Below are 26,918 nucleotides of genomic sequence, written 5' to 3' on the forward strand. Positions count from 1 at the left end.
GGTGATGGAGTCTGACTGTAGGTGGCAAAAATGGTGGCGGATGATACATTGAATTTAGAGGTTAGTGGCATGGTATGTGAGGACCAGCAGGATTTTATCCTTTTTATTATGGTTGGGGGAAGGGTATTTGAGGAAATGAAAGAAATGCAGCTGAGGCCATTATTAATTACAGGAGAGGGGAAATCGCTGTATTTGAAGTAGGAGTACATCTGGGTGTCTGGAGTGGAACCCCTCCTCTACGGAGCAGATCTGGTGGAGCCGGAGGAATTGGGACCACGGGGTCATGTTTTTGCAGGAGAGTGGGTGAGGGGAGGTGTAGTCGAGGTAGCTCTGGGAGTCGGTGGGTTTGAAATGGATGTTGTTAAGGGGAGGGAGGTGTCAGAGATGGTCCAGGTGCATTTCGGGTTGGGGTGGGTGGCGTAGTTGAAATTGTTGAATGGTATGAGTTCTTCATGGGAGCATGACTGCCATTGCAGTGATCAGTATAGCGGAGGAAAAGGTGAGGGGTGGTGCTGATGTTGCTGTGGAAGAGGGACTGTTTCACATAGCCTACAAAGAGCCAGGTGTTAATGTGGGTGGAAATGGGAGGAGTCAAAGGAGAAATTATTGAGTGAGGACCAGTTCAGCCAAGTGAGTGAGAATGTCAGTGGAGGGTAACGGATTGGCCCTACGGGAGAAGGAGAAACTGAGGACATTTAAACACTCATGAGAGATAAGTGTAGAGAGACTGAGTGCCCATCATGAAGGTAGGGTGTTGAGGGCCGGGGAATTGAAAAGTCTTGGAGAAGGTGGAGGGCATGCATGATTACCCGAATGTAAGTGGGGATTTCCTGGACCCAAGGGCAGAGGACGGGAGTTGAGATAAGCGGAGCTGAGTTTAGCGGGGCAGGAGCAGAAGGAGACAATGGGTCCACTGGGGTAATTGGGTTTATGGATTTTGAGTAGGAGATAATTCCTCAATCCTACACCACCCATTAATAGTTTGGTAATGAGGTGGGGTCATGATCAAGGGGATGGTAGGAGGACACGTCAGATTTGCTATCTGGCAGTAGTGATACAGAGGTCAGTAAGCCATACTACCACCATGCCTCCCTTTGTCAGTGAGTTTGATAGTTAAGTTGGGATTGGAGCAGAGGGCTGTGCATCCCCATGGGGAGAGGTTGGAGTTGGTCAGAGGGATGGAGAGATTCAAGCGATTGGTGTCACAACAGCAGTTGGTGAAGAAGAAATCGAGGGAGGATAGGAGGCCAGGGCGGTGGTGTCCAGGAAGGATGGCCTTTATTGGAGGTGGAAAAAGGGTCGACAGAGGATGAGTGGGATTCATGTTTGAAGAAGGAGGAATGTAGGTGGAGGCAGCGGATAAAGAGTTTGACATTGTGGCTTGTGTGAAATTCGTTGACGTGGCGCAGGGGAATGAATGTGAGACCTTTTTGAGGACTGACCATTTGTCCTCAGTAATGGGGATGTCTGGCAGGGGGTTGGGGGATGATGTATATCTATCAGGGACTGAGTGTTAAGCTGGAGAATGGGGGTGGAGACTACTTCTGGAGTAGCTATGTGTTGAGAAAGGGTCAAGTGGACATCAACGGTCATCACATGATCAGCGGCATCAGTGGAAATGATGTCATCACTGGTGTCCATGGAAGCAACTGGAGCAACTGCGTTGTTAATGGCCCAGGTGGATTCAGGAGGTGGTCGGGGATGCGGTTAGTATCCCCAGAGTGGTTGAAGAGGTCTATCTGGAGGTGAGGCGAGTAGGAGAGAGTTTGGCGTACTTACAATCTTTGATGTTCAATAGGGCGGAGGAAAAAAAAGTTTGTTGAGGGTGTGGATCCTTCTAAGAATGAGGTACAGTAAAAGTTGAACAGACAAGTTTCTGGTATTGAGACTGGTTTTAATGCAACGACGGGTACGTCGACGTCCAAGAGATCAATTGTGTTAGGGGATTCTGTCGTCTGAGGTTACAGACAGACGTTACTGTGGCCAGCAGAGAAAAAGCAGAATGATGTGTTGTTTCCCTGGTGCCAGGATCAAGGATGCCTCAGAGAGGGTGCAGAATGTTCTCATGGGGGAGAGGGGCCAGCAGGAGGTCATTGTCCACATTGGAACCAACGACATTGGAAGGGAAAAGGTTGAGACTCTGAAGGGAGATTACAGGGAGTTAGGCAGAAATTTAAAAAGGAGGTCCTCAAGGGTAGTAATATCTGGATTACTCCCAGTGCTATGAGCTAGAGAGGGCAGGAATAGGAGGATAGAGCAGATGAATGCATGGCTGAGGAGCTGGTTTATGGGAGAAGGATTCACATTTTTGGATCATTGGAATCTCTTTTGGGGTAGAAGAGACCTGTACAAGAAGAATGGATTGCACCGAAATTGGAAGGGGACTAATACACTGGCAGGGAAATTTGCTAGAACTGCTTGGGAGGATTTAAACTAGTAAAGTGGGGGGGGGTGGGACCTAGGGAGATAGTGAGGAAAGAGATCGATCTGAGACGGGTACAGCTGAGAACAGAAGTGAGTCAAACAGGCAGGGACAAGGTAGGACTAATAAATTGAACTGCATTTATTTCAATGGAAGGGGCCTAACGGGGAAGGCAGATGAACTCAGGGCATGGTTAGGAACATGGGACTGGGATATCATAGCAAATACAGAAACATTGCTCAGGGATGGGCAGGACTGGCAGCTTAATGTTCCAGGATACAAATGCTACAGGACGGATAGAAAGGGAGGCAAGAGAGAAGGGGGAATGGCATTTTTGATAAGTGATAGCATTACAGCTGTGCTGAGGGAAGATATTCCCAGAAATACATCCAGGGAAGATATTTGGGTGGAACTGAGAAATAAGAAAAGGATGATCACCTTATTGGGATTGTATTATAGACCCCCTAATAGTCAGAGGGAAATTGAGAAACAAACTTGTAAGGAGATCTCGGCTATCTATAAGGATAATAGGGTAGTTATGGTAGGGGATTTTAACTTTCCAAACATCGACTAGGGCTGCCATAGTGTTAAAGGTTTAGATGGAGAGGAATTTCTTAAGTTTGTACAAGACAACTTTCTGATTCAGTATGTGGATGTACCTACGAGAGAAGGTGCAAAACTTGACCTACTCTTGGGAAATAAGGCAGGGCAGGTAACTGAGGTGTCAGTGGGGGAGCATCTTTGGGGCCAGTGACCATAATTCTATTTATTTTAAAATAGTGATGGAAAAGGATAGACCAGATCTAAAAGTTGAAGTTCTAAAGTGGAGAAAGGCCAATTTTGACGGTATTAGGCAAGAACTTTTGACAGCTGGTTGGAGGCAGATGTTCGCAGATAAATGGACGGCTGGAAAATGGGAAGCCTTCAGAAATGAGAACAAGAATCCAGAGAAAGTATATTCCTGTCAGGGTGAAAGGGAAGGCTGGTAGGTTTGGGAATGCTGGATGACTAAAGAAATTGAGGGTTTGGTTAAGAAAAAGAAGGAAGCATATATCAGGTATAGTCAGGATAGATCGAGTGAATCCTTAGAGTATAAAGAAAGTAGGAGGGAAACCAGGAGGGCAAAACGGGGACATGAGATAGCTTTGGCAAATAGAATTAAGGAGAATCCAAAGGGTTTTTACAAATATATTAAGGACAAAAGGGTAACTAGGGAGAGAATAGGGCCCCTCAAAGATCAACAAGCCGGCCTTTGTGTGGAGCCACAGAAAATGGGGGGAGATACTAAATGAATATTTTGCATCAGTATTTACTGTGGAAAAGGATATGGAAGATATAGACTGTAGGGAAATAGTTGGTGACATCTTGCAAAATGTCCAGATTACAGAGGAAGAAGTGCTGGATGTCTTGAAACGGTTAAAAGTGGATAAATCCCCAGGACCTGATCAAGTGTACCCGAGAACTGTGGGCAGCTAGAGAAGTGATTGCTGGGCCCCTTGCTGAGATATTTGTATCATCAATAGTCACAGGTGAGGTGCCGGAAGACCTGGAGGTTGGCAAATGTGGTGCCACTGTTTAAGAAGGGCGGTAAAGACAAGCCAGGGAACTATAGACTGGTGAGCCTGACCTCGGTGGTGGGCAAGTTGTTGGAGGGAATCGCATTTTTTTGCAGTAGGGTGCCCTCCACTTCTCCATCTTCCACAGGGCAACCAGTTCCTCTTCACCAATAAATTTGCTCACTTGGCGGAACTGGTCCTCCCCCTTGGTAATTTCTCCTTTGACTCCTTCCACTTCCTACGGACCAAAGCGGTAGCTATGGGCTCCCACGTGGATCCAATCTGCTGCAGAAAATACGGAGATATGGCATTGAGGGTGAGTTGGAGGTTTGGATTAGGAATTGGCTGGATGGAAGAAGACAGAGGGTAGTAGTTGATGGCAAAGTTTCTTCATGGAGTGCCGTCACTAGCGGTGTTCCGCAAGGATCTGTTTTGGGACCATTGCTGTTTGTCATTTTTATAAATGACCTGGAAGAGGGGTTAGAAGGTTGGGTGAGCAAGTTTGCGGATGATACGAAAGTCGGAGGAGTTGTTGACAGTGAGGAAGGATGTGGCAGGTTACAGCAGGATATAGAGAAGCTGCAGAGCTGGGCAGAAAGGTGGCAAATGGAATTCAATGTAGCTAAGTGTGAGGTGATTCACTTTGGGAAGAATAACAAAAAGATGGGGTACTGGGCTAATGGTCGGATACTTGGTAGTGTGGATGAGCAGAGGGATCTTGGTGTCCATGTACACAGATCTCTGAAAGTTGCCACCCAGGTAAATAGTGCAGTGAGGAAGGCATATGGCGTACTGGCTTTTATTGGTAGAGGAATTGAGTTCCGGAGTCCTGAGGTCATGATGCAGTTGTATAAGACTCTGGTGCGGCCGCATCTGGAATATTGTGTGCAGTTTTGGTCGCCATACTATAGGAAGGATGTGGAGGCACTGGAACGGGTGCAGAGGAGGTTTACCAGGATGTTGCCTGGTATGGAAGGAAGATCGTATGAGGAAAGACTGAGACACTTGGGGCTGTTTTCATTAGAGAAAAGAAGGTTTAGGGGTGACTTGATTGAGGTGTACAAGATGATTAGGGGGTTAGATAGGGTTGACAGTGTGAACCTTTTCCCGCGTATGGAGTCGGGTATTACAAGGGGGCATAGCTTTAAATTAAGGGGGGGTAGATATAGGACTGAAGTTAGGGGTAGGTTCTTCACTCAGCGAGTCGTAAGTTCATGGAATGCCCTGCCAGTAGCAGTGGTGGACTCTCCCTCTTTATGGGCATTTAAGCGGGCATTGGATAGGTATATGGAGGATAGTGGGTTAGTATAGGTTAGGTGGGCTTGGATCGGCGCAACATCGAGGGCCAAAGGGCCTGTACTGCGCTGTATTCTTCTATGTTCTTCTATGTTCTAATCTATGCCTGCCTCTTAGGATATGTTGAACAGTCCCTCTTCCACCAGCACCAAACCTCACCTTTTTCTTCGCTACTTTGACGACACTATTGGGGATGCTTCATGCTCCCACAAGGAGCTCAAACAATTCAGCCAGTTCACCCACGCCTTTCTCCCTGACTTCAAATTCACTTGGACCATCTCTGACTCCCTCCCCTTCCTGGACATCTCCATCTCTGATAACCGACTTAGCACCGACATCGTTTCAAACCCACCGACTCTCACGGCTACCTTGACTACACCTCCCTTCACCCACCCACCTACCAAAATGAGATCCTATACTCCCAATTCCTCATCTCTGTCTCATCTGCTCCCAGGATGATAGATTTCACTCCAGGGTATCCCAAAATGCCCTCCTACTGCAAAGACCACAAATTCTCCTAATCTCCTATGACCATTGACTTAAGAAAGAAAGGGGGAAAACGTGCCCCCGTCTACATGATGAGAAACATATATGATGTGGAGGTGCCGGTACTGGACTGGGGTGGACAAAGTTAAAAGTCGCACATCACCAGGTTGTAGTCGAACAGGTTTATTTGGAAGTGCAAGCTACCTGACAAAGGTGCTGCGGTCTGAAAGCTCATACTTCCAAATAAACTGGTTGGACTATTACCTGGTGTTGTGATTTTTAACACTATTAATAATGCCCTCAACTGCATCTCCCCCATTTCCTGCACCTCTACCCTCAAACACTCTTTTTCTCTCCCACCCCCTTACAACCACAATAAAGATAGAATCCCCCTGGTTCTCTCATACCACCCCACCAACCTCTGAATCCAACTTATCACCCTCTGCCAATTTCATCACTGACAGTCAGACCCCACCACCAAACAGATATTTTCTTCCCTATCCCTAACTGCTTTCTGTAAGGACCTATTACTCTGCAACTCCCTCATTAGGTCCACACTCCCCTACAACCCCTCCTCCGTACCCAGCAACTTTTGCTGTAACCATAGGAAGTGCAACACCTGCCCCTTCACTCCCCTCTCACTTCTGTCCAACACCCCAAACAATCGTTCCAAATCCAGCAGAGATTCACCTGCCCTCCTTCCAACCTGGTCTACTGCACCCATTGCTCCTCATGTGTTCACCTCTACATCGGAGTGACCAAATGCAGATTTGGGGATCGTTTTGCAGAGCATCTGTACGCTCCAGTCAACACCACCTTCCAGTTGCCAGCCATTTCAATTTCTCCCAGTCCCTTGGTGACCTGTCCATCGTGGACCTCCTCCACTGCCAAAATATGGCCACACGCATACTGGAGGAACAACACCCTCCTATTCGGCCTCAGAATCTTATAGCCCAATGGCCTTAAATAGAGTTCACCAGCTTCAAAATCTCCCCACCCCCAACCTCATCTTATGTCAAAACCTTCCCTCTCCTCTCGCCTCCTTTACCAAACTTAACTTGTTCATCTTCTTTCTCGCCTATCTGCTCCATCTTGCCTGCTGACCAATCGTAAGCCCCCCCCCCCAACCTGCATCTACTTTCCCCCTGCCCCAATCCCCTCCCCTATTTATTTCTCACCCCCCCCCCCCCCCCCATTCCCCCACCCCAGTCCTGATGAAAGGTCCTGACTCAAAATGTCAACTATCCTGCGCCTCTAATGCTGCCTGACCTGCTGTGCCTTTCCAGCTCCACTTTTTATTGACTGACTTCCAGTATCGGCTGACTTCCAGTATACACAGTCCTCACTACATCCAAGTAATCCAGAAACCCAGGCTAATGTTCTGGAGATGGGTGTTCAAATCCCTTAACAGCTGATCGGTAAAATTTTTGAATTCAAAAGTCTAGAATGTCAAATGAAACCATTCATTTTGTTTAAATGACATACTGAGCTAGCTGAGTGGCCTGCTTCCGCATTGTAGGCATTCTGTGACACCAAGACACAATGTCTGTTGTTTGATGCGATTCTGTAATTGGGAAGCGTTTGCTGAACAATCCTGATAACACTTCTTATCAACCTAATTAACATAATTAGTCAAGCTCTTAATGTGACTCCTTTTACACTTGGCTGCTAGTGACATGTATTCAGATGCAGGAAAAAGTGTTTTAAGTATGTTCAAGCTTTGCAGTGTTTTTGAATAAATCAGAAAGATGGAGTGCGTATATTCTGGTTGCTTTCTCCAGGGCAATATTCACCCAATCAGCACTTATGTTTTACCTATAATTGTCAGTCATTTGAAATTTGGTGTTCTTGCAGATGACCTGATGCCTCAGAGGCAAAACGTTTGTCTTTTCAGTGATTTTATTTAAACAAGTTTAAATCACCATGCAGTTTGAGCTATTTTAATATTTCATTTTGTTATTTTCCCTTTCCTGAAATATTAATAGCATAGATCATTCATTTTGCAAATTCTTAAAAGCTGCAGCAAAGCCACAGGTACCTTCAGAAGTCTGTTTTGCTGCACTGAAATGCCAAACCTGAACTCAGCGGTAAACATACTAAAGGAAAAGAAAGTTAAATGTACAGCGGTTATAAATATTTGCAGTGTGGATTTCCAGTGTTGATCTTCTTTTGTTTCTTGTAACAGGAAACCATTAGGGATGTTAATCTGTTGCAAACGTGTTCGTTTTTTTTTTGGTGAAAGCTTGTGTTAATAAATGAAAGTCAAGATGTCAGATAGAGTCTGAAAATTAGAATTTGATGAAGTAGAAAAGGAAAGCTGTTGAGGTTAGTGTGATTTTGGTACATGTGACTTTCAAAAGGCATTTGGTAAAGTGACCCATAATGCACTGATTTGCAAAGTAGAAAATTAACTTTCAGAAGAATATGAAATTGATCAAAGGACAAAAAGTAGACAGTATTTAGCAATTTGCCAGGCTGGGAGGAAGTATACAGTTCTGTTCCCTAGGTGTCAGTATTAAGATCTCTGCTGTTTTGGATATTTGAGACTCAAGTACACGGCATAATTAAAAGTTTTTGGATGGTATAAAATCAAATATAGTAAGTAACAAGCAAAGTTGTTCTGACAGAGATTTCAGGGGAACATGAATATGCAGATAATTTTTAACGCTAGTGTGAGCTGATGCAGTTTTGTAGAAAGACTAATCGATGACATTAAAGTTAGTGAAACAACTTTTAAATGAGGTGCAAAAGCAGAGTAACTTGGAAGCTTGCAAATACACGCATCTTTTAAAGGTAACTGGATGAATAGAAAATGCTGTTTTAGGTGGAGTAAAGCACTTCTTATGGGTAGAGTAAGAGTGGTGGTCCTGAAGCCCTTGTTTCTGGGTTTGGTAATCATTGTAAGCTTTTTGAAAAGGAAGACCTTTTTGTATTTCTTAACTCTTATGGATAATTTTAACAATTAAATCATTACATCATTTGAACCATTTTAAACTTGGATTTGCTATTTTTCCTTAAATCTAGGCCTCAAAGAGTGTGTTCACCTTTTGTTCTGTCTCATCATGTACTCTTACAAGTTATTAGCAGGACAATCGTTCACAATTCAAGTGATTGGCTCATTCTGGACAAACACACCCATAGAAAGCCTGATGAAAGGGTTCTCATGAAGTGTAGTTTAGTGAACTCTGGTCACCAAAGTCAAATACCAGAGTCTTTGCAAGTGTGTCTAAAGGAGATGGTCTTTCTGCAGTCTCAAAGTTAGTGACTTATCATCTTTGTTACCAAGAGATTGGTTTGCTGTGTTGGTGGCGTTGAAGATGACCAGATTTAGAGACCTGATGTACAACCTCCAGTTCATAAGACCTAGATGTTGCTGTCCTCTCTGCTGCTGCAGTATTCCTGTAGACATTCCTGTAGACCAACATGGCTGCCTTACCACCTATTCCTCTCATTATCCATTATTTCCAAATATGGGCTTGGGATGACGAACCACAATTTGAACTTGTTTAAGGACATTTACCCTGTGAAGAGCGGTGATGAGACACTTGTTATTTTTGTCAGAAAGGTCTGTTCTTTCTGCCTATTTGGCGAGGAAAATCTGATGAGGCCTCATGGCAAAAATCTCTACCCAGTTTGCAGTAAGCCAGAAAGAGGATGCCTTTGGGATTGAATATTTTTATCCTCTTGAAATTTATTCTAGCATTTTTCTATGTCTGATGTTGAAGTACCATTTTGCTCTTTGTTTTTAATTTTGGAATTGCATGTCTCACCTTTGAATCAGCAGCGATAATTCCAGGCTGTAGACTTTTGAAATGCATCTACTAACCCTACAGCCACCTCTTTCAAAAAACTGATTACAGAGGAACCCCAATTATCTGAACGAGCTTGGCGGGCACTATTTTGTTCAGATAATTGATTATTTGGTTAATTGATTCAATGCCTCTCTTCTGGGGCTTGGTGTTTTCTGAAGTTTCCTTTTTTCCCCGCTCTGCCTGCCTTGCTCCCTGTCTCTGTGTCAGGGCTTATTTCTGAGCACATGCACCTGCGTGTAAGGGACCTGCAGCGTTGCTGAAGCTCCCCCACCCCCCACGCCCCCAAAAAAAATCAGTTCAATGGGATTGAGACAGTGAGCACTTGTTAAATCCACTCTCCATTCAGAAGACTAGACAACAGCACACAGCGCACAAGTCCTGTTCTGGCCACCAACCCTGCATCCATCCATCCATCCCCTTTCACCATCTCTTTTCCACCTGCCACAACATGTGCAAACCCGGCCCCCATCTGCCTCTGCCCCCCACTCCCGGCGGGGGGGAGCAGCCGGACTGGACACCAACAGTAAGACTGCCGCTGCCTTTGAAGAGGGGTGTGAGTCACAAAAGAGCACGCGCACACAGACAGACTCACACCCCTACACGCCTTTTTACTGCAACATTTTGACAAGTTCCACCTTAATGTTGGAGAAATTATCTGGGGGGGGGGGGGCAGGTTAGGGTACGCTCCTGCGTAGAACTCCAGGGAAAGTGTGGGGGGAGAGAGAGTGCGGGCAGTCAGTCATTTGGAGACGGTGCCTGACCTCACAGCATGCCCAGGACTGTTCTTGGCAGCATTTCAGTGAGCCAAGTTCATATTTAATCATTGTAAACAAAAGGTGTGATCAACATTGAAACATCACTTTGATGTAATGTTTCTACCAGGACCTTGAGTTCTTCTTTGGATAATTGATATTCGGATAATCGAGGTTCCTCTGTACATCAGGTTCAAGGAATTTGTCCATTTTTAAATCCAATTAATTTCTGTAATACTACTTTTCTACAAACTTTAAGGCTAAACTTGTAATTAATATTAAGGCGAACAGCAAAATCCTGTTTAAATATATACAAAGGAAAGAGAGAGGCCAAAGTGAACAAAGGCCCTGAGAGAAATAGGCTGGGGGAATTAACAAATAAGCCTTGCTAGCTCTGTATTTGTAACACGGTAAATTTAGACCTTCAAAATTGTCCCCAATGGTTCCGAACCAGAATTTTTGAATAACCAATCCCAGAATAATCAATTCTGGACACCGGTTTGTCATGTAAACAAAAGACTTGGCAATTTATTAATTGTGCAAACATTTATTGTTTAATATTCCCATACAAATCAAATTGGTCTGTGTGATAAACCCAAAACCCTTTTTGTTTTCAGTTCTATTCACTCTAAAGACGGATATCAAATACTTAAAGGATAAATAAAAGAAAATAACAGAACTAGTCAGATTACTTAAGTGGTTTTTCACAATGTGTTGTTCCACAGACAAACATCGTTGATTGTGTGTCATGTTTACAGGAGAAAGTGAGGTCTGCAGATGCTGGAGATCAGAGCTGGAAATGTGTTGCTGGAAAAGCGCAGCAGGTCAGGCAGCATCCAGGGAACAGGAGAATCAACGTTTCGGGCATAAGCCCTTCTTCAGGAATGGGGAAAGTTTGTCCAGCAGGCTAAGATAAAAGGTAGGGAGGAGGGACTTGGGGGAGGGGCGTCGGAAATGTGATAGGTGTAAAGAGGTCAAGGTGAGGGTGATAGGTCAGACTGGGGTGGGGGTGGAGAGGTCGGGAAGAAGATCTCAGGTTAGGAAGGCGGTGCTGAATTTGATGGATTTGACTGAGACAGGGTGGGGGGAGGGGAAATGAGGAAACTGGTGAAATCCGAGTTCATCCCTTGTGGTTGGAGGGTTCCTAGGCGGAAGATGAGGCGTTCTTCCTCCAACCGTCGTTTTGTTGTGGTCTGACGATGGAGGAGTCCAAAGACCTGCATATCCTTGGTGGAGTGGGAGGGGGAATTGAAATGTTGAGCTACAGGGTGGTTGGGTTGGTTGGTCCGGGTGTCCCAGAGGTGTTCTCTGAAACGCTCTGCAAGTAGCTGGCCTGTCTCCCCAATATAGAGGAGGCCACATCGGGTGCAGAGGATGCAATAGATGATATGTGTGGAGGTGCAGGTGAATCTGTGGCAGATATGGAAGTTTCCTTTGGGGCCTTGGAGGGAGGTGAGGGGGGAGGTGTGGGCGCAAGTCTTGCACCTCCTGCGGTTGCAGGGGAAGGTGCTGGGAGTGGAGGTTGGGTTGGTGGGGGGTGTGGATCTGACGAGGGAGTCACGGAGGGAGTGGTCTTTACGGAATGCTGATAGGGGAGGGGAGGGAAATATATCCTTGGTGGTGGGGTCCGTTTGGAGGTAGCGGAAATGACGGCGGATGATGCGCTGTACATGGAGATTGGTGGGGTGGTAGGTGAGGACCAGTGGGGTTCTGTCCTGGTGGCGGTTGGAGGGGCGGGGTTCAAGGGCGGAGGAGTGGGAAGTGGAAGAGATGTGGTGGAGGGCATCGTCGACCACGTCGGGGGGGAAATTGCAGTCCTTGAAGGAGTTCCAAAAACGCACAACCCAGATGGCCTCCTTCTTCAAGGACTGCAATTTCCCCCCCGACGTGGTCGACGATGCCCTCCACCGCATCTCTTCCACTTCCTGCTCCTCCGCCCTTGAACCCTGCCCCTCCAACCGCCACCAGGACAGAACCCCACTGGTCCTCACCTACCACCCCACCAATCTCCATGTACAGCGCATCATCCGCCGTCATTTCCGCTACCTCTAAACGGACCCCACCACCAAGGATATATTTCCCTCCCCTCCCCTATCAGCATTCCGTAAAGACCACTCCCTCCGTGACTCCCTCGTCAGATCCACACCCCCCACCAACCCAACCTCCACTCCCAGCACCTTCCCCTGCAACCGCAGGAGGTGCAAGACTTGCGCCCACACCTCCCCCCCTCACCTCCCTCCAAGGCCCCAAAGGAAACTTCCATATCTGCCACAGATTCACCTGCACCTCCACACATATCATCTATTGCATCCTCTGCACCCGATGTGGCCTCCTCTATATTGGGAGACAGGCCGGCTACTTGCAGAGCGTTTCAGAGAACACCTCTGGGACACCCGGACCAACCAACCCAACCACCCTGTAGCTCAACATTTCACATCCCCCTCCCACTCCACCAAGGATATGCAGGTCTTTGGACTCCTCCATCGTCAGACCACAACAAAACGACTCATCTTCCGCCTAGGAACCCTCCAACCACAAGGGATGAACTCGGATTTCACCAGTTTCCTCATTTCCCCTCCCCCCACCCTGTCTCAGTCAAATCCATCAAATTCAGCACCGCCTTCCTAACCTGAGATCTTCTTCCCGACCTCTCCACCCCCACCCCAGTCTGACCTATCACCCTCACCTTGACCTCTTTCCACCTATCACATTTCCGACGCCCCTCCCCCAAGTCCCTCCTCCCTACCTTTTATCTTAGCCTGCTGGACAAACTTTCCCCATTCCTGAAGAAGGGCTTATGCCCGAAACGTTGATTCTCCTGTTCCCTGGATGCTGCCTGACCTGCTGCGCTTTTCCAGCAACACATTTCCAGCTGTCATGTTTACAGTTCACTCTGATGAAAGCACAAATTCTTAAACGTTAATTTTCTAATATGTGAGCTTCTATGAGCTGCTTGTTGGAGGTTAGGCTATGAGCTTTCACATCTTCATGCTGTAGCATCAACCTGTCAGATTCTTTCTCTCAGAAAACACAGTCCAAAGCCCAATTCAAACTCTGACTGCACTCTTGGAGACAGGGACTGCAGATGCTGGAAGCTAGAGTCAGCACTTGTGAAACTAGAAAAGCACAGCAGGTGAGACCGCATCTAAGGAGCATGAAAATTGATGTTTCAGGCCAAAACCCTTCTTCAGGACTGGAGAGGAGGGACGAATCCCAGAAATAAATGGAGGGAGGTGGGACTGGGGAGGGGTAAGTGGGATGGTAATAGGTGGATGCAGGTAGTGGGTTTCTTGTGATTGGTCAGTGGGAAGAGTGGAGCAGAAAGGTGAGTGAGAAGATGGATAGGTCAGGTCAGGTCAGGTTGGGGAGGTGAGGGGAGGGCTGAATAGAGGATAAGACTGTGGGTGAAAGGAATTTGAAGCTGGTGAAGTCAATATTGAGGCCATTGGGTTGGAAGCTCCCCAGGTGAATATCAGGTGGTGTTCCTCCAGTTTACATTTGGCCTCATCTGACAGTGTAGGAGGCCAACAATGGACATGTCCCCAGGGGAGTGTGAAGGAGAATTAAAATGGATGGCAATGGGTTGATGTGTGCAGAGTGCAGTGCTCCGTGAACCGGTCCCTGAGTCTGTGTGTAGTCTCCTCAATATAGAGGAGACCACATCAGCAATGGATGTAATAGATTAGGTTGGACAAAGTGTAGGGGAATGGATGGAAGGATTGTTTGGGGCCTTGGTGGGAGGGGAGGCAGATGTTGCACCTCTTGTAGTTGCAGGGAAAGGTACCAGTGAGATATTAAAGAGTTAATTTACTCTACTGACCTGCAAGAAATTGAATGCCCCGGGGGTAAAGTAGTGTGTCTTTGCCTTATAGGTGGAATGTGGGAGGATTACACGGCCGGTTTCTTTGCCATTCAGGGATTTACATTTTCATCGAGAAGTCAATAAGAACATTACAATTGGAATTTGACTACTCCCTTACAGTTACAAAAAACAATTTGCAACAGATTTGACCATTTAGGGATGATTTGAATTTCATTGTTTCTGGAGATGGGGTGGTCACTGCATTGTATCTTGAGTGGCATGTGACTGAGGGGATAGTTGAGGGTTGTCTTGGGACAGTACTAACTGTGATGTTCATAGTTTTGTATAAAGGACAGACTGTGTCCTTTGTTACTGAGGGGTGTATGTTAAAGGTTCCTCCAGAGAGACCCCTGGACAAAACTCTCAAATATGGCAAAGAGTGATCAGGGTTTTTCCAAAGCTTGTACTGTACTGTGCTTAATAAAATTTGGTTGCTTGTTCACAGAAGTTGCTGTGTTGTAGTTGCATCAAATGTGTAAGAACCACAAGAGTAAAAGAACTTAACACCGGGTCTGGTAGAGAGGTTGGTGGGGAGTGTAGAGTTGATGAGGGAGTCACTGAGTGAATGGTTACTGCTCAAAGTGGAAAGGAGTGGGGAAGGAAATATCTTTTTAGTGGTTATAAGTTGTAATGGTTGTTTTTCTGATTTGTAAGTGGTAGAAATGTCAGAGGATGATGCATTAGATTTGGAGGTTGATGAAGATTAAGGGGACTCTCATTTTTGGGCGGTGTGGGGGGGAGGTTTGAGGGCAGGAGTGTGGGCGATGGAGTAGATACGGTTGAGGGAATTCTTAATTATTGAGAAGGGGAAACTGTGATCCCTAAAGTAGGAGGATATCTTGGATATCCTGATGAACGTCTTATTCTAGCAGCAGATGCAGCGGAGGTGGAGGAATTAGGAGTATGGCCTGGCACTTTTGCAGGAAGGTGGGTGAGAGGAGGTGTAGTTGATAGAGTTAGTAGGTTTGAAATGAATGTCAGTGGTGAGTCGGTTTTCAGAGAGGTCCAGGAAGGGGAGGGAGGTATCAAAAATGATCCAGGTGAATTTAAGGGCAGGGTGAAAGGTGTTGGTGAAGTTGATAACCTGCGGGAGCACGAGGCAGCACCAACACAGTCATCAATATGACTGAGGAAGAGGTAAAGGAATCAAAGTTTTCAGGAAAAGGCAGAATGTTGACAATTGAGATTAATCGCAATCTCAGAATAGCTTAGCAGACTTGATGGGCTAAATACTTCTGTCTTATGGTGTTGTAACACGTTGGACAATTGCAAGGGCTGACTGCCTTTCCTCCAACCACCCACATGCTCTCAAATCCCTTTACCTGCCTGACTCCTAGTCACACCTCCCTGTCTCTGATCCCTGTTTATGTCATTTTAACTAACCTAAATAATGTAACTATTTTATGGAAACTTCCTTTACCGTATGTCTGTGGCTCAGCTCAGACACTTAATTGAAGCTCCTCAAGCTGTAGATACTTAGCACAGGATGTTGTTATCATGGATTGTTGTGGCATCCGGATGTTAATATTTTGTTAATATTTATTTCAATTAATTTAAATTATTTGTGTTCTATCAAAAATCAGTTAAATCACTTAAGTCAGCTTAATTCTAGTTCATTAATTAGATCTGCTCTGACAGCTTGTTAGTCCCCATTTAAACCAGGAAGAAATAATGTCTTTAAACAGTAGATTTTAGTTAGTTGTTAAATATAAACAAAAATTTTGACTTTAGCAAGCGATTAACCCTTAAGATCTCTCACTTGCCCAACCTCTGGTTTCACACACTCTGCATTTAACTCAAATTCAAACCGTGCAGGTCAACTCGAGTGGTTAGGGCATTGCTATGGGGCTGCAATAGGGATTCTCTGTTACCATAATCCTCATTATAACTTGTTTCTATGTTATGGCTTCTAACAATGGGATTCTTTCGAAGGAGTCTTGCAGTTGTCAAAAAGCAGTTACTGCTGCCTCTGAGCTTGTAATCACAAATTTAACTCTGTCATGATCATAGTTTGGGAATGTTTGCTTTAGACTAATGTAAACTTTTGTGTGTGTGGTTTTGGATGTTTCTCTAATGATAAATTGCTTCTTGTCTTCCTATAGACTAGGAGAACAGTTCTACAAGGAAGCCATTGAACATTGCCGGAATTACAATGCCCGGCTGTGTGCAGAACGCAGTGTCCGTCTGCCATTTCTGGACTCTCAGACTGGTGTCGCACAAAATAATTGCTACATTTGGATGGAAAAGAGGCACAGAGGCCCAGGTTTGTGTCCACTTGGAAGGGGGGGGGGGGTGCGCGGGCTAGGGGGGAGGAGTTCACTGTTTAGTTTCTGACATGGCGCAACATGCCTGAAGTATCACTGTAGGTTTGAAATTTTAACAGGCAATTTTAAGTCTTGCAGGGTGCTCACTTAAATTGATACTGAACAGTTTAAAGTGAGGTGCTTTGGGAACATGAACGGCAATGATGGATTGATTTTTCCAGCCTGTTCCATGCAATTAAAATGCTCCCTATCCCATGTGAAACAAGGCAATCTCCGAATCATACAGTGCAGATGAGATTCTTCAGCTCATCAAGTCCATATCAACAAAAAAGCTACTTTAAATCTACACTAGTCCCACTTTCCAATATTTGGCTCATAGGCTTGAATGTTATGACGTTTCAAGTGCTCATCCAAGTACTTGTTAAAGGTTGTGAGGTTTCCCATCTCCCAGGCAGTGCATTCCAGCATCCCACCACCCTCTGGATGGAAACCCTTCTCCTTAAAATCATTCCCCCTTGTCATATTCCCAATAAATGAAAGGAACAGCTGCTTCCACTCCATCCATCCATGCCCCTCCAATCAGGTTCCCCCTTCAACCACCTCTGCTCCAAAGGAAGCAACCTGAGCTTATCTAGCCTCATTTCATATGTAAGGCTCTCCATCCCAGGCAACATCCTGATGAACCTACCTCTTCTAGTGCAGTCACATCCTTACTATAGTAGAGGGACCAGAATGACTAGCTATCATCTAACCAAAGTTCAGTACAGTTCGAACATGACCTCCCTGCTCTTCTTACCTGTGCCTTGACTGATGAAAGTAAACAGTGTGTCTTTATTAGAACGTATACGTTATGAGTGGGATTTGTAGAGTAGACAGGAAGAAACTTGCCTTCTTGACAGGAGGGGTCAGAAGGTGTAGATTTAAGGTAAAGGGGAGAAAGTTTAGAAGAGATGTGAGGAAACGTTTTTTCCAACCAGAGGATGATGGGAATCCGGAACTCGTTGCCTACATGGAGGTAAAATAACATTTAAGAAGCATTTAGATGTGCTCTTGTGATACAAGGCATTTAAGGTTAGGAACCAAATGGTGGAAACTGGATTAGAGTAGTTAAGTCCTTTTTGCCTGGTGCAGACTTGATGAGCCGAAGGCTTTTTTCTGTGCTGTTGTCCTCTGACTGTTATGCATGTATCGTACTTTAAATTGATTCGGCTTCCTCCGATCCAGTTCTCCAGAGTGAACAGAACTTTCAAAACGCTTTCTATCTCTCTAGACCAGGTTAACATCCATACTCATGGAACTTCTATTTTTAATGAGGTCTGCCTGGCTGACCTTTTTGCAATCACTACATCCCTCCCCCTCCAAGTCCAGCAACATAGACCTGTTCTTTTTCTTCTCACCTCTTCTGGGTGATTTTCACACCGGGTCTAGTTTCTCTGACTGAGCCTCAGATACAGATAACCTGTATCGGACCATGGCACAACTGTTGCGCCTGAGCATTTGGAAGAAATTCACCTTTTGCTTCAGGCAGTAAAGGGATCAAGGCTGCAACATCTGCAGTGTCCATCTCCGACTCCAAGGTTTCTTCCATTCTGGACAGAAGGAGAGAACACTAGTATTCTGACAGTCTTTGTTTTGAGGTGGCAAGTATGTTTTGCTCCTACGCCATTTACAAGTTAGCAGCTTTCATATAGTCCACGTGCATGATCGGCTATGCCTTTTACCCTTGCAGGGCCATTCCAGTGATTCCGACCCCAAACTTTGTCCCTGGAATAAAATATCTCTCTCGCTTAGCTGAGTCTTATGTCCAGTATTGGTGTTCCTGATGCCGTTTCGTCTTTCTTTCCCCACCCCCTGACCCCAGAGGTCTGGGAAGATCAGATTTAACCTGATGCTGAATCTTCTCCCCATTAGCAACTCTGGAGCTATCCTTGTAGTTGAATGGTCCAGTTAATCAATTAGGAACTGGGGTAGGTTGCTATCGAGTGAAGCTGTGAGCTGGTTCCTTAAGCCTGCCTTCAAAGTTTGGACTGTTCTTTCCTTCAGACCATTGGACAATAGATGGAATGGAGCTATCCTTATGTGTCAAATGCCATTGAAATACACAGATTCCCTTCGGGTAAATGGCCTGCTTTTTGTGACCAACACATCAGTGAGCAGTGTATGGCAAAAGATGTTTGCCACTTTTCTATTGTCGTCACCCTGTCTGACGAGTATCACATCCAACCACTTTGAGTGAGCATTCACAATAATTAAGAACGTTGAGCTCTTGAGACTACAGTGTAACCTAATCCAGAGTTTATCTGGCTATTCTCATGAATGTGGGAGAGCTACTGGCCTTTTGTTTTGTCTTTGGCACTCTGGACACCAACACAGCAATGTCTGCATCCATTCCTGGCTACCAGACATAACCTGTCCCCAGCATCTTTGTTTTGGACACCCTGGATGACCCTGGTGGAGTTCAGGCAGAATCTGATGGTGATCTTTATTCAGGACGATCACTCTTGCTCCCCCTAGTAGTATGCCATACTGTCTGGTGGTCAGGTCTCATTGGGTCCAGAAAATTTCAATTCTGGTTGTTTTCCCCCATCAGGCTTGGATCCAACCAAGTTATTTACTGTGCTACAATCAGTGGTAATTGAACCAGCTGCTTCTCATGTGAGACTGGAACCAAAATGTACCCTTAATCTGTAAGGCTTCCCTGGCTCAGGTTCTCAGTCTCGCCAAGGTCTTTCACAAACTTAAAGGTTGGAATCCAGAACAAATTTTGTTAAAGACTGGTTCTGCAATCACTGATCTAGCTGTGCTAGCATCAACCTCTGTTAGAACCAGGTGACCATTTAACCAGATCATTATTTGATTTGGCTCTGATTTGGATGTCGCTAAGCAATTTAACTGTTCCAAACCAGATGTGGGTGGGCTTTCTAGGTTGTGTACCCTTCTGTATACCAGTCTGAGTTCTCTTACTCAATTAGGGCATAGTGGGACTCTTCCTGTCTTGAGTCTGCATGTCAGCACCAATTACAGTGGCTTGCCAGCGTGAATCCTGAACGAAGTGTTAACCATTTTGCCAAGGCTTCACTTTGTTTTGGGGCTTTGCTGTGGGCTGACTTATTTCTGTTCAGGAAATATCATGAATGAGGCTGTGCAAGTATCTTCACTCAAGTGGTGTTCCCCAAGCTCAGTTGGCCTGGCAAGGGTATCCATTTCTATTGGCTTAATCTGTAGCTCATATGCTCCATTTGCCACATTTTCTAATGACAAAGCCAGATGCCGTGGCTGTTTGAAGTCCAGGTGGGCTTTGGCCAGTCGCTGCTTTTGCACAGTTACATCATTAATCCCATGTACCAAATGGTCTCTTGGCATCTCATTCAGGGTTAACAAAACGTCACAAGTCTCTGCCAGTCATCTTAACTCCTCAAAAATCCTGACACTGATTTCCCCTCGTTCTCGAACTGCCGAATAAAACCGATAGCATTTAGGAATTAGATTAGACTTGAGGTCGTAATATTTCTTAACTGAATCTGTTACCTGTTGAAAGGTTTTAGAATCTGGGTGCCTCAGGAAACGTCAGGATCCTGATTATCGAGAAACCTGCCAGTCCACAAGCTGTCAGAATTACTTATTGCTTTTTGTCTGCCCCAATTGTCATTTACCTATGGTTAAAAAAAAAAGTTCCTTCTATGTACTAGGTCCAGTTTTCAGGGTCAAACGAGTCAAGCTTCCAAAATAACTGCATGTTGCCAGAAATGCTTACCCAATTCAGACAGCTGTTGTGGGCAGATTTCTTCAGGAGCATTTTTATTCTCTCGTTGCTACTGAAATAATACCACAAACATTGGTGTCCTGCCACCAAGTCTCACATGCTTAGTATTTGTCGCTGGTCCAGCTTTGTCAGAGCCAGCTCTGAGTGAACAGAATCTCTAACACTTCTGTTTAGATCTGTCAGCCAGGGCTCCCTCATTGTAGCTTTTAACCTGGTCCACTTGGCTGACCTTGTTGCAATCACTACAATGTCATTTCAGTGCAAATATATTGTATCTCTCTCACTCCCTGTGGTGGCTTGACACTTCCATTATTGTCCATCCCGTGTTGCCCTTGAGAAGGTGCTAGTAAGCTGCTGCCTTGAACTGCTGCAGTCCATTTGGTTTAGGTGTACACAATGGTGTTAGGTAGACATTTCCAGGATTATGACTCATTTAGACTAAAGGAATAGGATAGCGTTGTAATTCCAATTTAGAATGGTGAGTGGCTTAGAGGAGAATGTGCAGTTGGTGGTGTACCCATGTAAGTGCTGCCCTTGTCCGTCTAGATCTAGTTGTCGAAGATTTGGAGGGTTCTCTCGGTAGAATTTTGGTGAATTTCTTTACATCTTGTGGACCATGCACATTACTGATACCATTGTGGATGCTAATGCAGGGCTTTTTTTTCTGGTGGTGTCCAGCTGTATTCATTTAGGCAAGTAGGCAATATTCCATACATCCCTGTTTTGTGCCTTGCAGATAAACCATGCTTGAGGAATTGGGATGTGAATTCCTTGCTGCAGGATTCCTACTTTCTGATGTGCTCTTGTAGCCACAGTATTTGTATGGCTAGTCTCGTTCAATTTCTGGTCAGTAGTAGCCCACAGGTTGTTAACGATGGGGAAAATGAATGGTAATGCCATTAAATGTCTAAGAGAAATAGTTAAATTCGCTCCAGTCAAAGATTGTGACTTGTGTGGTCGAAATGGTGCTCATTACTTCTCACTTGTCAGACCAAGCTTTTGAAAATGTCCATATTTTACTGCATTTGAACACTGTTTTAGCATCTGAAGAATTCTGAACAATCCTGAACGTTGTGAAATGATTCATGAACATCACCACTTCTGAACCCGTTATGATTCGAAGGTCGTTGAGATGACAGGTTGTAGGTTGTGAGGATAGAAGAACATCATATCAAAAGAACTAGACACAGGAGGAGGCAATTTGAGCCCTCAAGCCTACTCTACCATTCAGTATGATCACAGCTGATCTTATCTTAGTCGTCTTTTTACTGTCCAGCCCTGTTTGAACCAGTTACTAATTAAAAATCTTTCTATCTCCTGGTCAGATTTACTCAATGTCCAGGCAACCAACGCACTCTGGGGGAATGAATTCCACGAATTTACAATGGGTTTGAGAGAAGTAATTCCTCCTCATCTGTTTTAATTTTTCTATTGTTTATCCTTAAAACTAGACTTTGTATTCAAGATTGCCCCGCAAGAGGAAACTTCCTTCCACATCTACTTTTTGAAAAGCTTTCAGCATCTTGTAAACCTCCATTTAGATCTCATCTCATTCTTTCAAACTCCAGAGTGTATAGGCCTAAACTATTCAATCTGCATCTAAGGAGCAGGAGAATCCTGAAGAAGGGCTCATGTCCGAAACGTCGATTCTCCTGCTCCTTGGATGCTGCCTGACCTGCTGTGCTTTTCCAGCAATACCTTTTTTCAGCTCTGATCTCCAGCATCTGCAGTCCTGACTTTCTCCTAAACTACTGTCTTCATAAATCAAGCACCTCCCTTCTAGAATCAATTTAGTGAATGTCCCATGAATTGCCAGCAACCTGACATCCCTCCAATTAAGGTGACCAAAACTCTCACTAATACTCCAAGTGTGTTCAACACTTAAGTTAACAACAATTCACAGCTTTAATACTCTCTCCCTTTAGCAATAAATGCCAAAATTCCATTTGTCGCCTTATTACCTGCTCGAGGACATCCAGATCTCCTCTGCACTGAAGCACTCTGAAATTTCTTTCCATTTAGAAAATAAGTTGCCTTTCTATTCTTCTCACCAAAATGGACAACTTCACACTAATCCACATTGGATTCCATCTGCCAAAAATTGGTCCATTCACCTAACTTATCCATATCTATTTGTAAATGTATTTCTTTATACCAGCTTACTGTCCCACCTATTTTAGTGTCATTTGCAAATTTGGCTATAGTACCTTCTATGCCTGCATCCAAGTCATTAACATAGATTGTAAATAGGTAAAAACAATGACTGCAGATGCTGGAAACCAGATTCTGGATCAGTGGTGCTGGAAGAGCACAGCAATTCAGGCAGCATCCGAAAAGCTTCGAAATCGACGTTTCGGGCAAAAGCCCTTCCTGATGAAGGGCTTTTGCCCGAAACGTCGATTTCGAAGCTTTTCGGATGCTGCCTGAATTGCTGTGCTCTTCCAGCACCACTGATCCAGAAATAGATTGTAAATAGTTGTACCCAAGGACTGACCCCAGTGGAACCCCACTAGTTGCAACTTGTCAACAGAAAAGGACTCTTATTTCTATTTCCATGTGAATTCACCTTGTATAGTAACATTTGTGTAGCACGTTATCAAATGGAAGTTTAGATCATTAGCATCTCATGGAATGCAGGGAGAACTAGCCATTTGGATACAGAACTGGCTCGAAGGTATAAGACAGAGGGTGGTGGTGGATTGTTTTTCAGACTGGAGTCTTGTGACCAGTGTCCGTGCTGGGTCCACTGCTTTTGATCATTTATATAAATGATTTGGATGTGAACGTAGGAGGTATGGTTAGTTAATTTGCAGATGACACCAAAATTGGAGGCGTAATGGACAGTGAAGAAGGTTACCTCAGATTACAGCAGGAACTTGATCAGAGGGGCCAATGAGCTGAGGAATGCGAGGTGCTGCATTTTGGGAAAGCAAATTTTAGCATGACTTATACATTTAATGGTAAGGTCCTAGGGAGTGTTGCTGAAGAAAGAGACCTTGGAGTGCAGGTTCATAGTTCCTTAAAAATAGAGTCGCGGGTAGACAGGATAGTGAAGAAGGCATTTGGTATGCTTTCCTTTATTGGTCAGAATATTGAGTACAGGAGTTGGGAGGTCATATTGCATGTAGGCCGCATTTGGAATATTGCGTGTAATTCTGATCTTCCTATCAGAAGGATGTTGTGAAACTTGAAAGATTTACAAGGATGTTGCCAGGGTTGGAGGATTTGAGCTATAGGGAGAGCCTGAATAGGCTGGGGCTGTTTTCCCTGGAACGTCGGAGGCTGAAGGGTCACCTTAAAGGTTTATAAAATCTTGAGGTATAAACAGACAAGGTCTTTTCCCTGGATGCGGGAGTCCAGAACTAGAGGGCATAGGTTTAGGGTGAGAGGGGAAAGATATAAAAGAGACCCAAGGGGCAACCTTTTCATGCAGAGGGTGGTATGGGTGAATGAAATGAGTTGCCAGAGGAAGTGATGGAGGCTGGTTCAATTACAGCATTAAGAGGCATCTGGATGGTTTTATGAATAGGAAGGGTTTAGAGGGATATGGGCTAAGTGCTGGCAAATGGGACTAGATTAGGTTAGGATGTCTGGGCACCATGGGCAAGTTGGACCGAAGGGTCCGTTTCTGTGCTGTACACCTCTATTACTCTATGTACTATGCCTAAAAGAAATCCCAGTTATCTGCATTGCTTGTTACATTTTCAAAGAACTCCAGTCAAACACTATTTACCTTTCATAAAACCATGCTGACTCTGATGGATTGCGAGTTGACTTTCCAAATGTCCTGTTATTACTTCCTTAATCAAGAATTTTAATAATTTCCCAATGAGAGATGTTAAACTAACTAGTCTAGTTTCCTACTTTGACTCCTTTTTTGGAATAGGAGTGTTATATTAGCATCTTTCCAATCCTTTTCCTACATTTGAGGGAATTTCGGATTATTATAACCAGTAGATCCACCATATCTATTGCCACTTCCTTTACGGACTCTAGGGTATAGGCTTTCAGACCCTGGGGACTTGCCCCTGCCCTCAATCTCAATTGTTAACTCAGTATTTTTCTTCCCAAGTGGTGATTGTTCCAAGTTCCTCCCTTCCTATGATCCTTGCATTACCTGTTGCTATTGAGATAGTACTAGCATCCTCCACCATGAAAAGTGAGCCAATACATTGTCTCTGCCATTTTTGTTCTCTACTATTAATTCTCTAATCTCCTACTCCAATGGACCAGCATTTGCGTCAGCTACTCTTTTCCTTTTATAGACATGTAGAAGTTTTTGTTATCCATTTTTAAATTTTGTGCTACCACTCTTTCATAATTTACTTTCTCTTATTACTTTTTTAGTAACATTTTTGTTGAATTTTAAAATTTCCCAATCCTCCAACCTGCCAGTGGCCTTTGCAACATGGGGTGCCTTATTTTATGTCATTGTTATCTTTAATTTCTTTGCTTAGCCATGGATGTGTTTTCCTTCCCTTATACCTTTCTTCCTCACTGGAATATAATTTAGTTGGGAGAAAAACACCTGCCACTGCTCATCAACTGTCCTACCTTTTGTCTTTCAGCCCAGTCCATTTGGGCTAAATTTGTCCTTATGCCTATGTTTAACTTTGTTTAACTCCAGAATTCTAGGGTGGGACTCTAGTTTCTCACCCTCAAACTGCATTTGAAATTCTTGCATATTATGAACACTCAGCTTGAATTCTTTACTGTGAGGTCAATCATTAATCCCACCTTAATGTGCAATACCCAATCCAGAATGGCATGTCTGCTTTACTGTATCAGTTGTATTAGAAATGACAAATAAAAAGCTACTCTACCTGTTTGTTTCTTAGGTCAATATGTGGGGAATCAATCTCCTTCCTTGTGTTCTCTTGCCAATTTAATTATTCCAGTCAGAATGCATATTAAAATCACCAGTTATTGTTGTAACCTTTCTTAGAAGCCCACAGTATTTCCTGGTTTGTACTGTACCCCATTGCTGAACTGCTGTTTGGGGATCTATAGTTTTTCCCTTGCTATTACCTACTTGAACTATGATAATGATCTGGGACTGAGATGATTGACATCAAATGGACAGAGCTATCTTTCTTTGTGCTAGGATGACACCAACCAGTGAAGAGTTTTTTTTCCCCCCACTGATTCCCATTAACTCTGGTTTTGCTTGGGCTACTTACTACCACATTCTGTCAAACCAATTGCCAATCATAATGGTTCTGCCCCTGTCCACTCTAGGACAACTCCTTTTTTAACATTTTAATGTCTTCATTAAATCTCTATTTCAAACCCACCTCCCTTTGTCTCCTTCCCTATCTTACTTGAACACATTATATTCTTGCTTGCATGTAGTTTCAACCCTCCCTAACCACTACAGTTCTCTGTCCTTTTTGAGTTGTTGCAGCATCTCCATTTTTAAATTCGTATCTTCTGGTCTAGAAATAATCCAAACAAACCAAGAATCAGTGCATTCAGCAATATGTGGTTCCTCTTCAACACCCTATTGCTATTCCTGCTAGCACAAGGCTGAGTCATTCTGAGAAAACCAACCTTGAGGATCCAAATTATTTATTCTTTCCCTAACTCTGGAAAATCTGACTATAGGATAGGGTCTGTGCCGTTGGTACTATGGTATACCCCAATTTCTGGGTCCTGTCTGTGATAACCTTTTTAGCCTGGCATAATGCACTACAGAAAAAACAGTACGCTCCCAACTATGAGGTCTGGCTGCATTTCAATACCTTGCAATTCCCTCTTGTGTATTCTCTCACCAGTTAGTATCATGGTCTAGACTGCAATGCTTTACGGTATTGTCACTTCCATCATTATCTAATGCTAAATATCTGTTTTAGAGCAGTAAAAACCTTTAAATGTCTGTACTTCCTTCCCCTTTCTTAATGGCCACCTAGCTACTGCCCTGACCACTTGTGGAGTAACCATTTCATGGACGCAACAATCCAGTTGCTGCTCTCTTAATTTCCTTCTGGTCTGTGTAATCTGTGTGTATCTGGAGAATTGGGTTGAAAATCAGGCCACTGATCCTCTAACTCTGAAGGAAAATCCCTGAGCAAAATTATTTAAAACTAGCTCACTGTAAAGAATTTATGCTTTTATTTAACTGTCTCATGCACATGGGGTTCTGATCCAGGATTGATATATCTTGTAGGGGTGGCGCCAGGGCAGTTGTACACTTACCCTGCACGCTGCTGGCGAAAGAAGAGACGCCTGCATCCCCCTGAAGACCCCAGGCTGAGACTATGTGAAATCAAGTTTGGTGAGTGCTGAAATCAGCCAATATTCCTTTATACCATTAGGTTTAGGTTATAAAACAAATGCTTCAAAATTGCAAAATACATTTTAAAAATGTATGATTTGTTTTGTATTGAGGAAGAAGCGGGGCTTATTTAATTTTCAATTAGTGATTTGATTTCTGTTTTAATCTTTAATAAAGGAAAAAAATACCTTTTTGACTAGTCTGTTTAAAATTGAATTGTATTTTTGTTTTTGACAACTTACCTGTTGGCAAAGTATCACAACTGGTATGAAATTCCTCTCGTTCATATTGCTGAAGAAAAGTTTTCTTTTTTACAAAATTGTACTTTAGATCATAAAATATCAAAAAGCTTCGTTAGGTTATGCGAAAATACAAAATATAACTCTCTTCATTGAGCATGCTGTTAAGTACATTCAATCCACGTGTAAAAC

The 26,918-nt window shown here is 44.2% G+C and overlaps 1 protein-coding gene across 9 annotated transcripts in view; it reads left to right on the top strand.

Moving 5' to 3' along the window:
* Positions 1–26,918, top strand: part of dpf3 (double PHD fingers 3) — a 143,134-nt gene that overhangs the window by 38,676 nt on the left and 77,540 nt on the right. For 8 of the 9 annotated variants that reach the window (XR_015757996.1, XM_043698365.2, XM_043698366.2 and 5 more), the window contains exons 2-3: positions 16,289–16,449; positions 26,380–26,487. Coding sequence is in view for 8 of the 9 variants with exons in the window: in XM_043698365.2 (XP_043554300.2) it covers positions 16,289–16,449; positions 26,380–26,487 (269 nt within the window). In the remaining variant the exon portion in view is untranslated. The remainder of the gene's footprint in view (positions 1–16,288; positions 16,450–26,379; positions 26,488–26,918) is intronic. The other variant, XM_087990186.1, reaches the window with a different exon arrangement.

This window comes from Chiloscyllium plagiosum, unplaced genomic scaffold (genome assembly GCF_037043375.1).
Source record: "Chiloscyllium plagiosum isolate Xiang-an unplaced genomic scaffold, Cpla_swu_hap1 HiC_scaffold_8, whole genome shotgun sequence".
Taxonomy (NCBI): Eukaryota; Metazoa; Chordata; class Chondrichthyes; order Orectolobiformes; family Hemiscylliidae; genus Chiloscyllium; species Chiloscyllium plagiosum.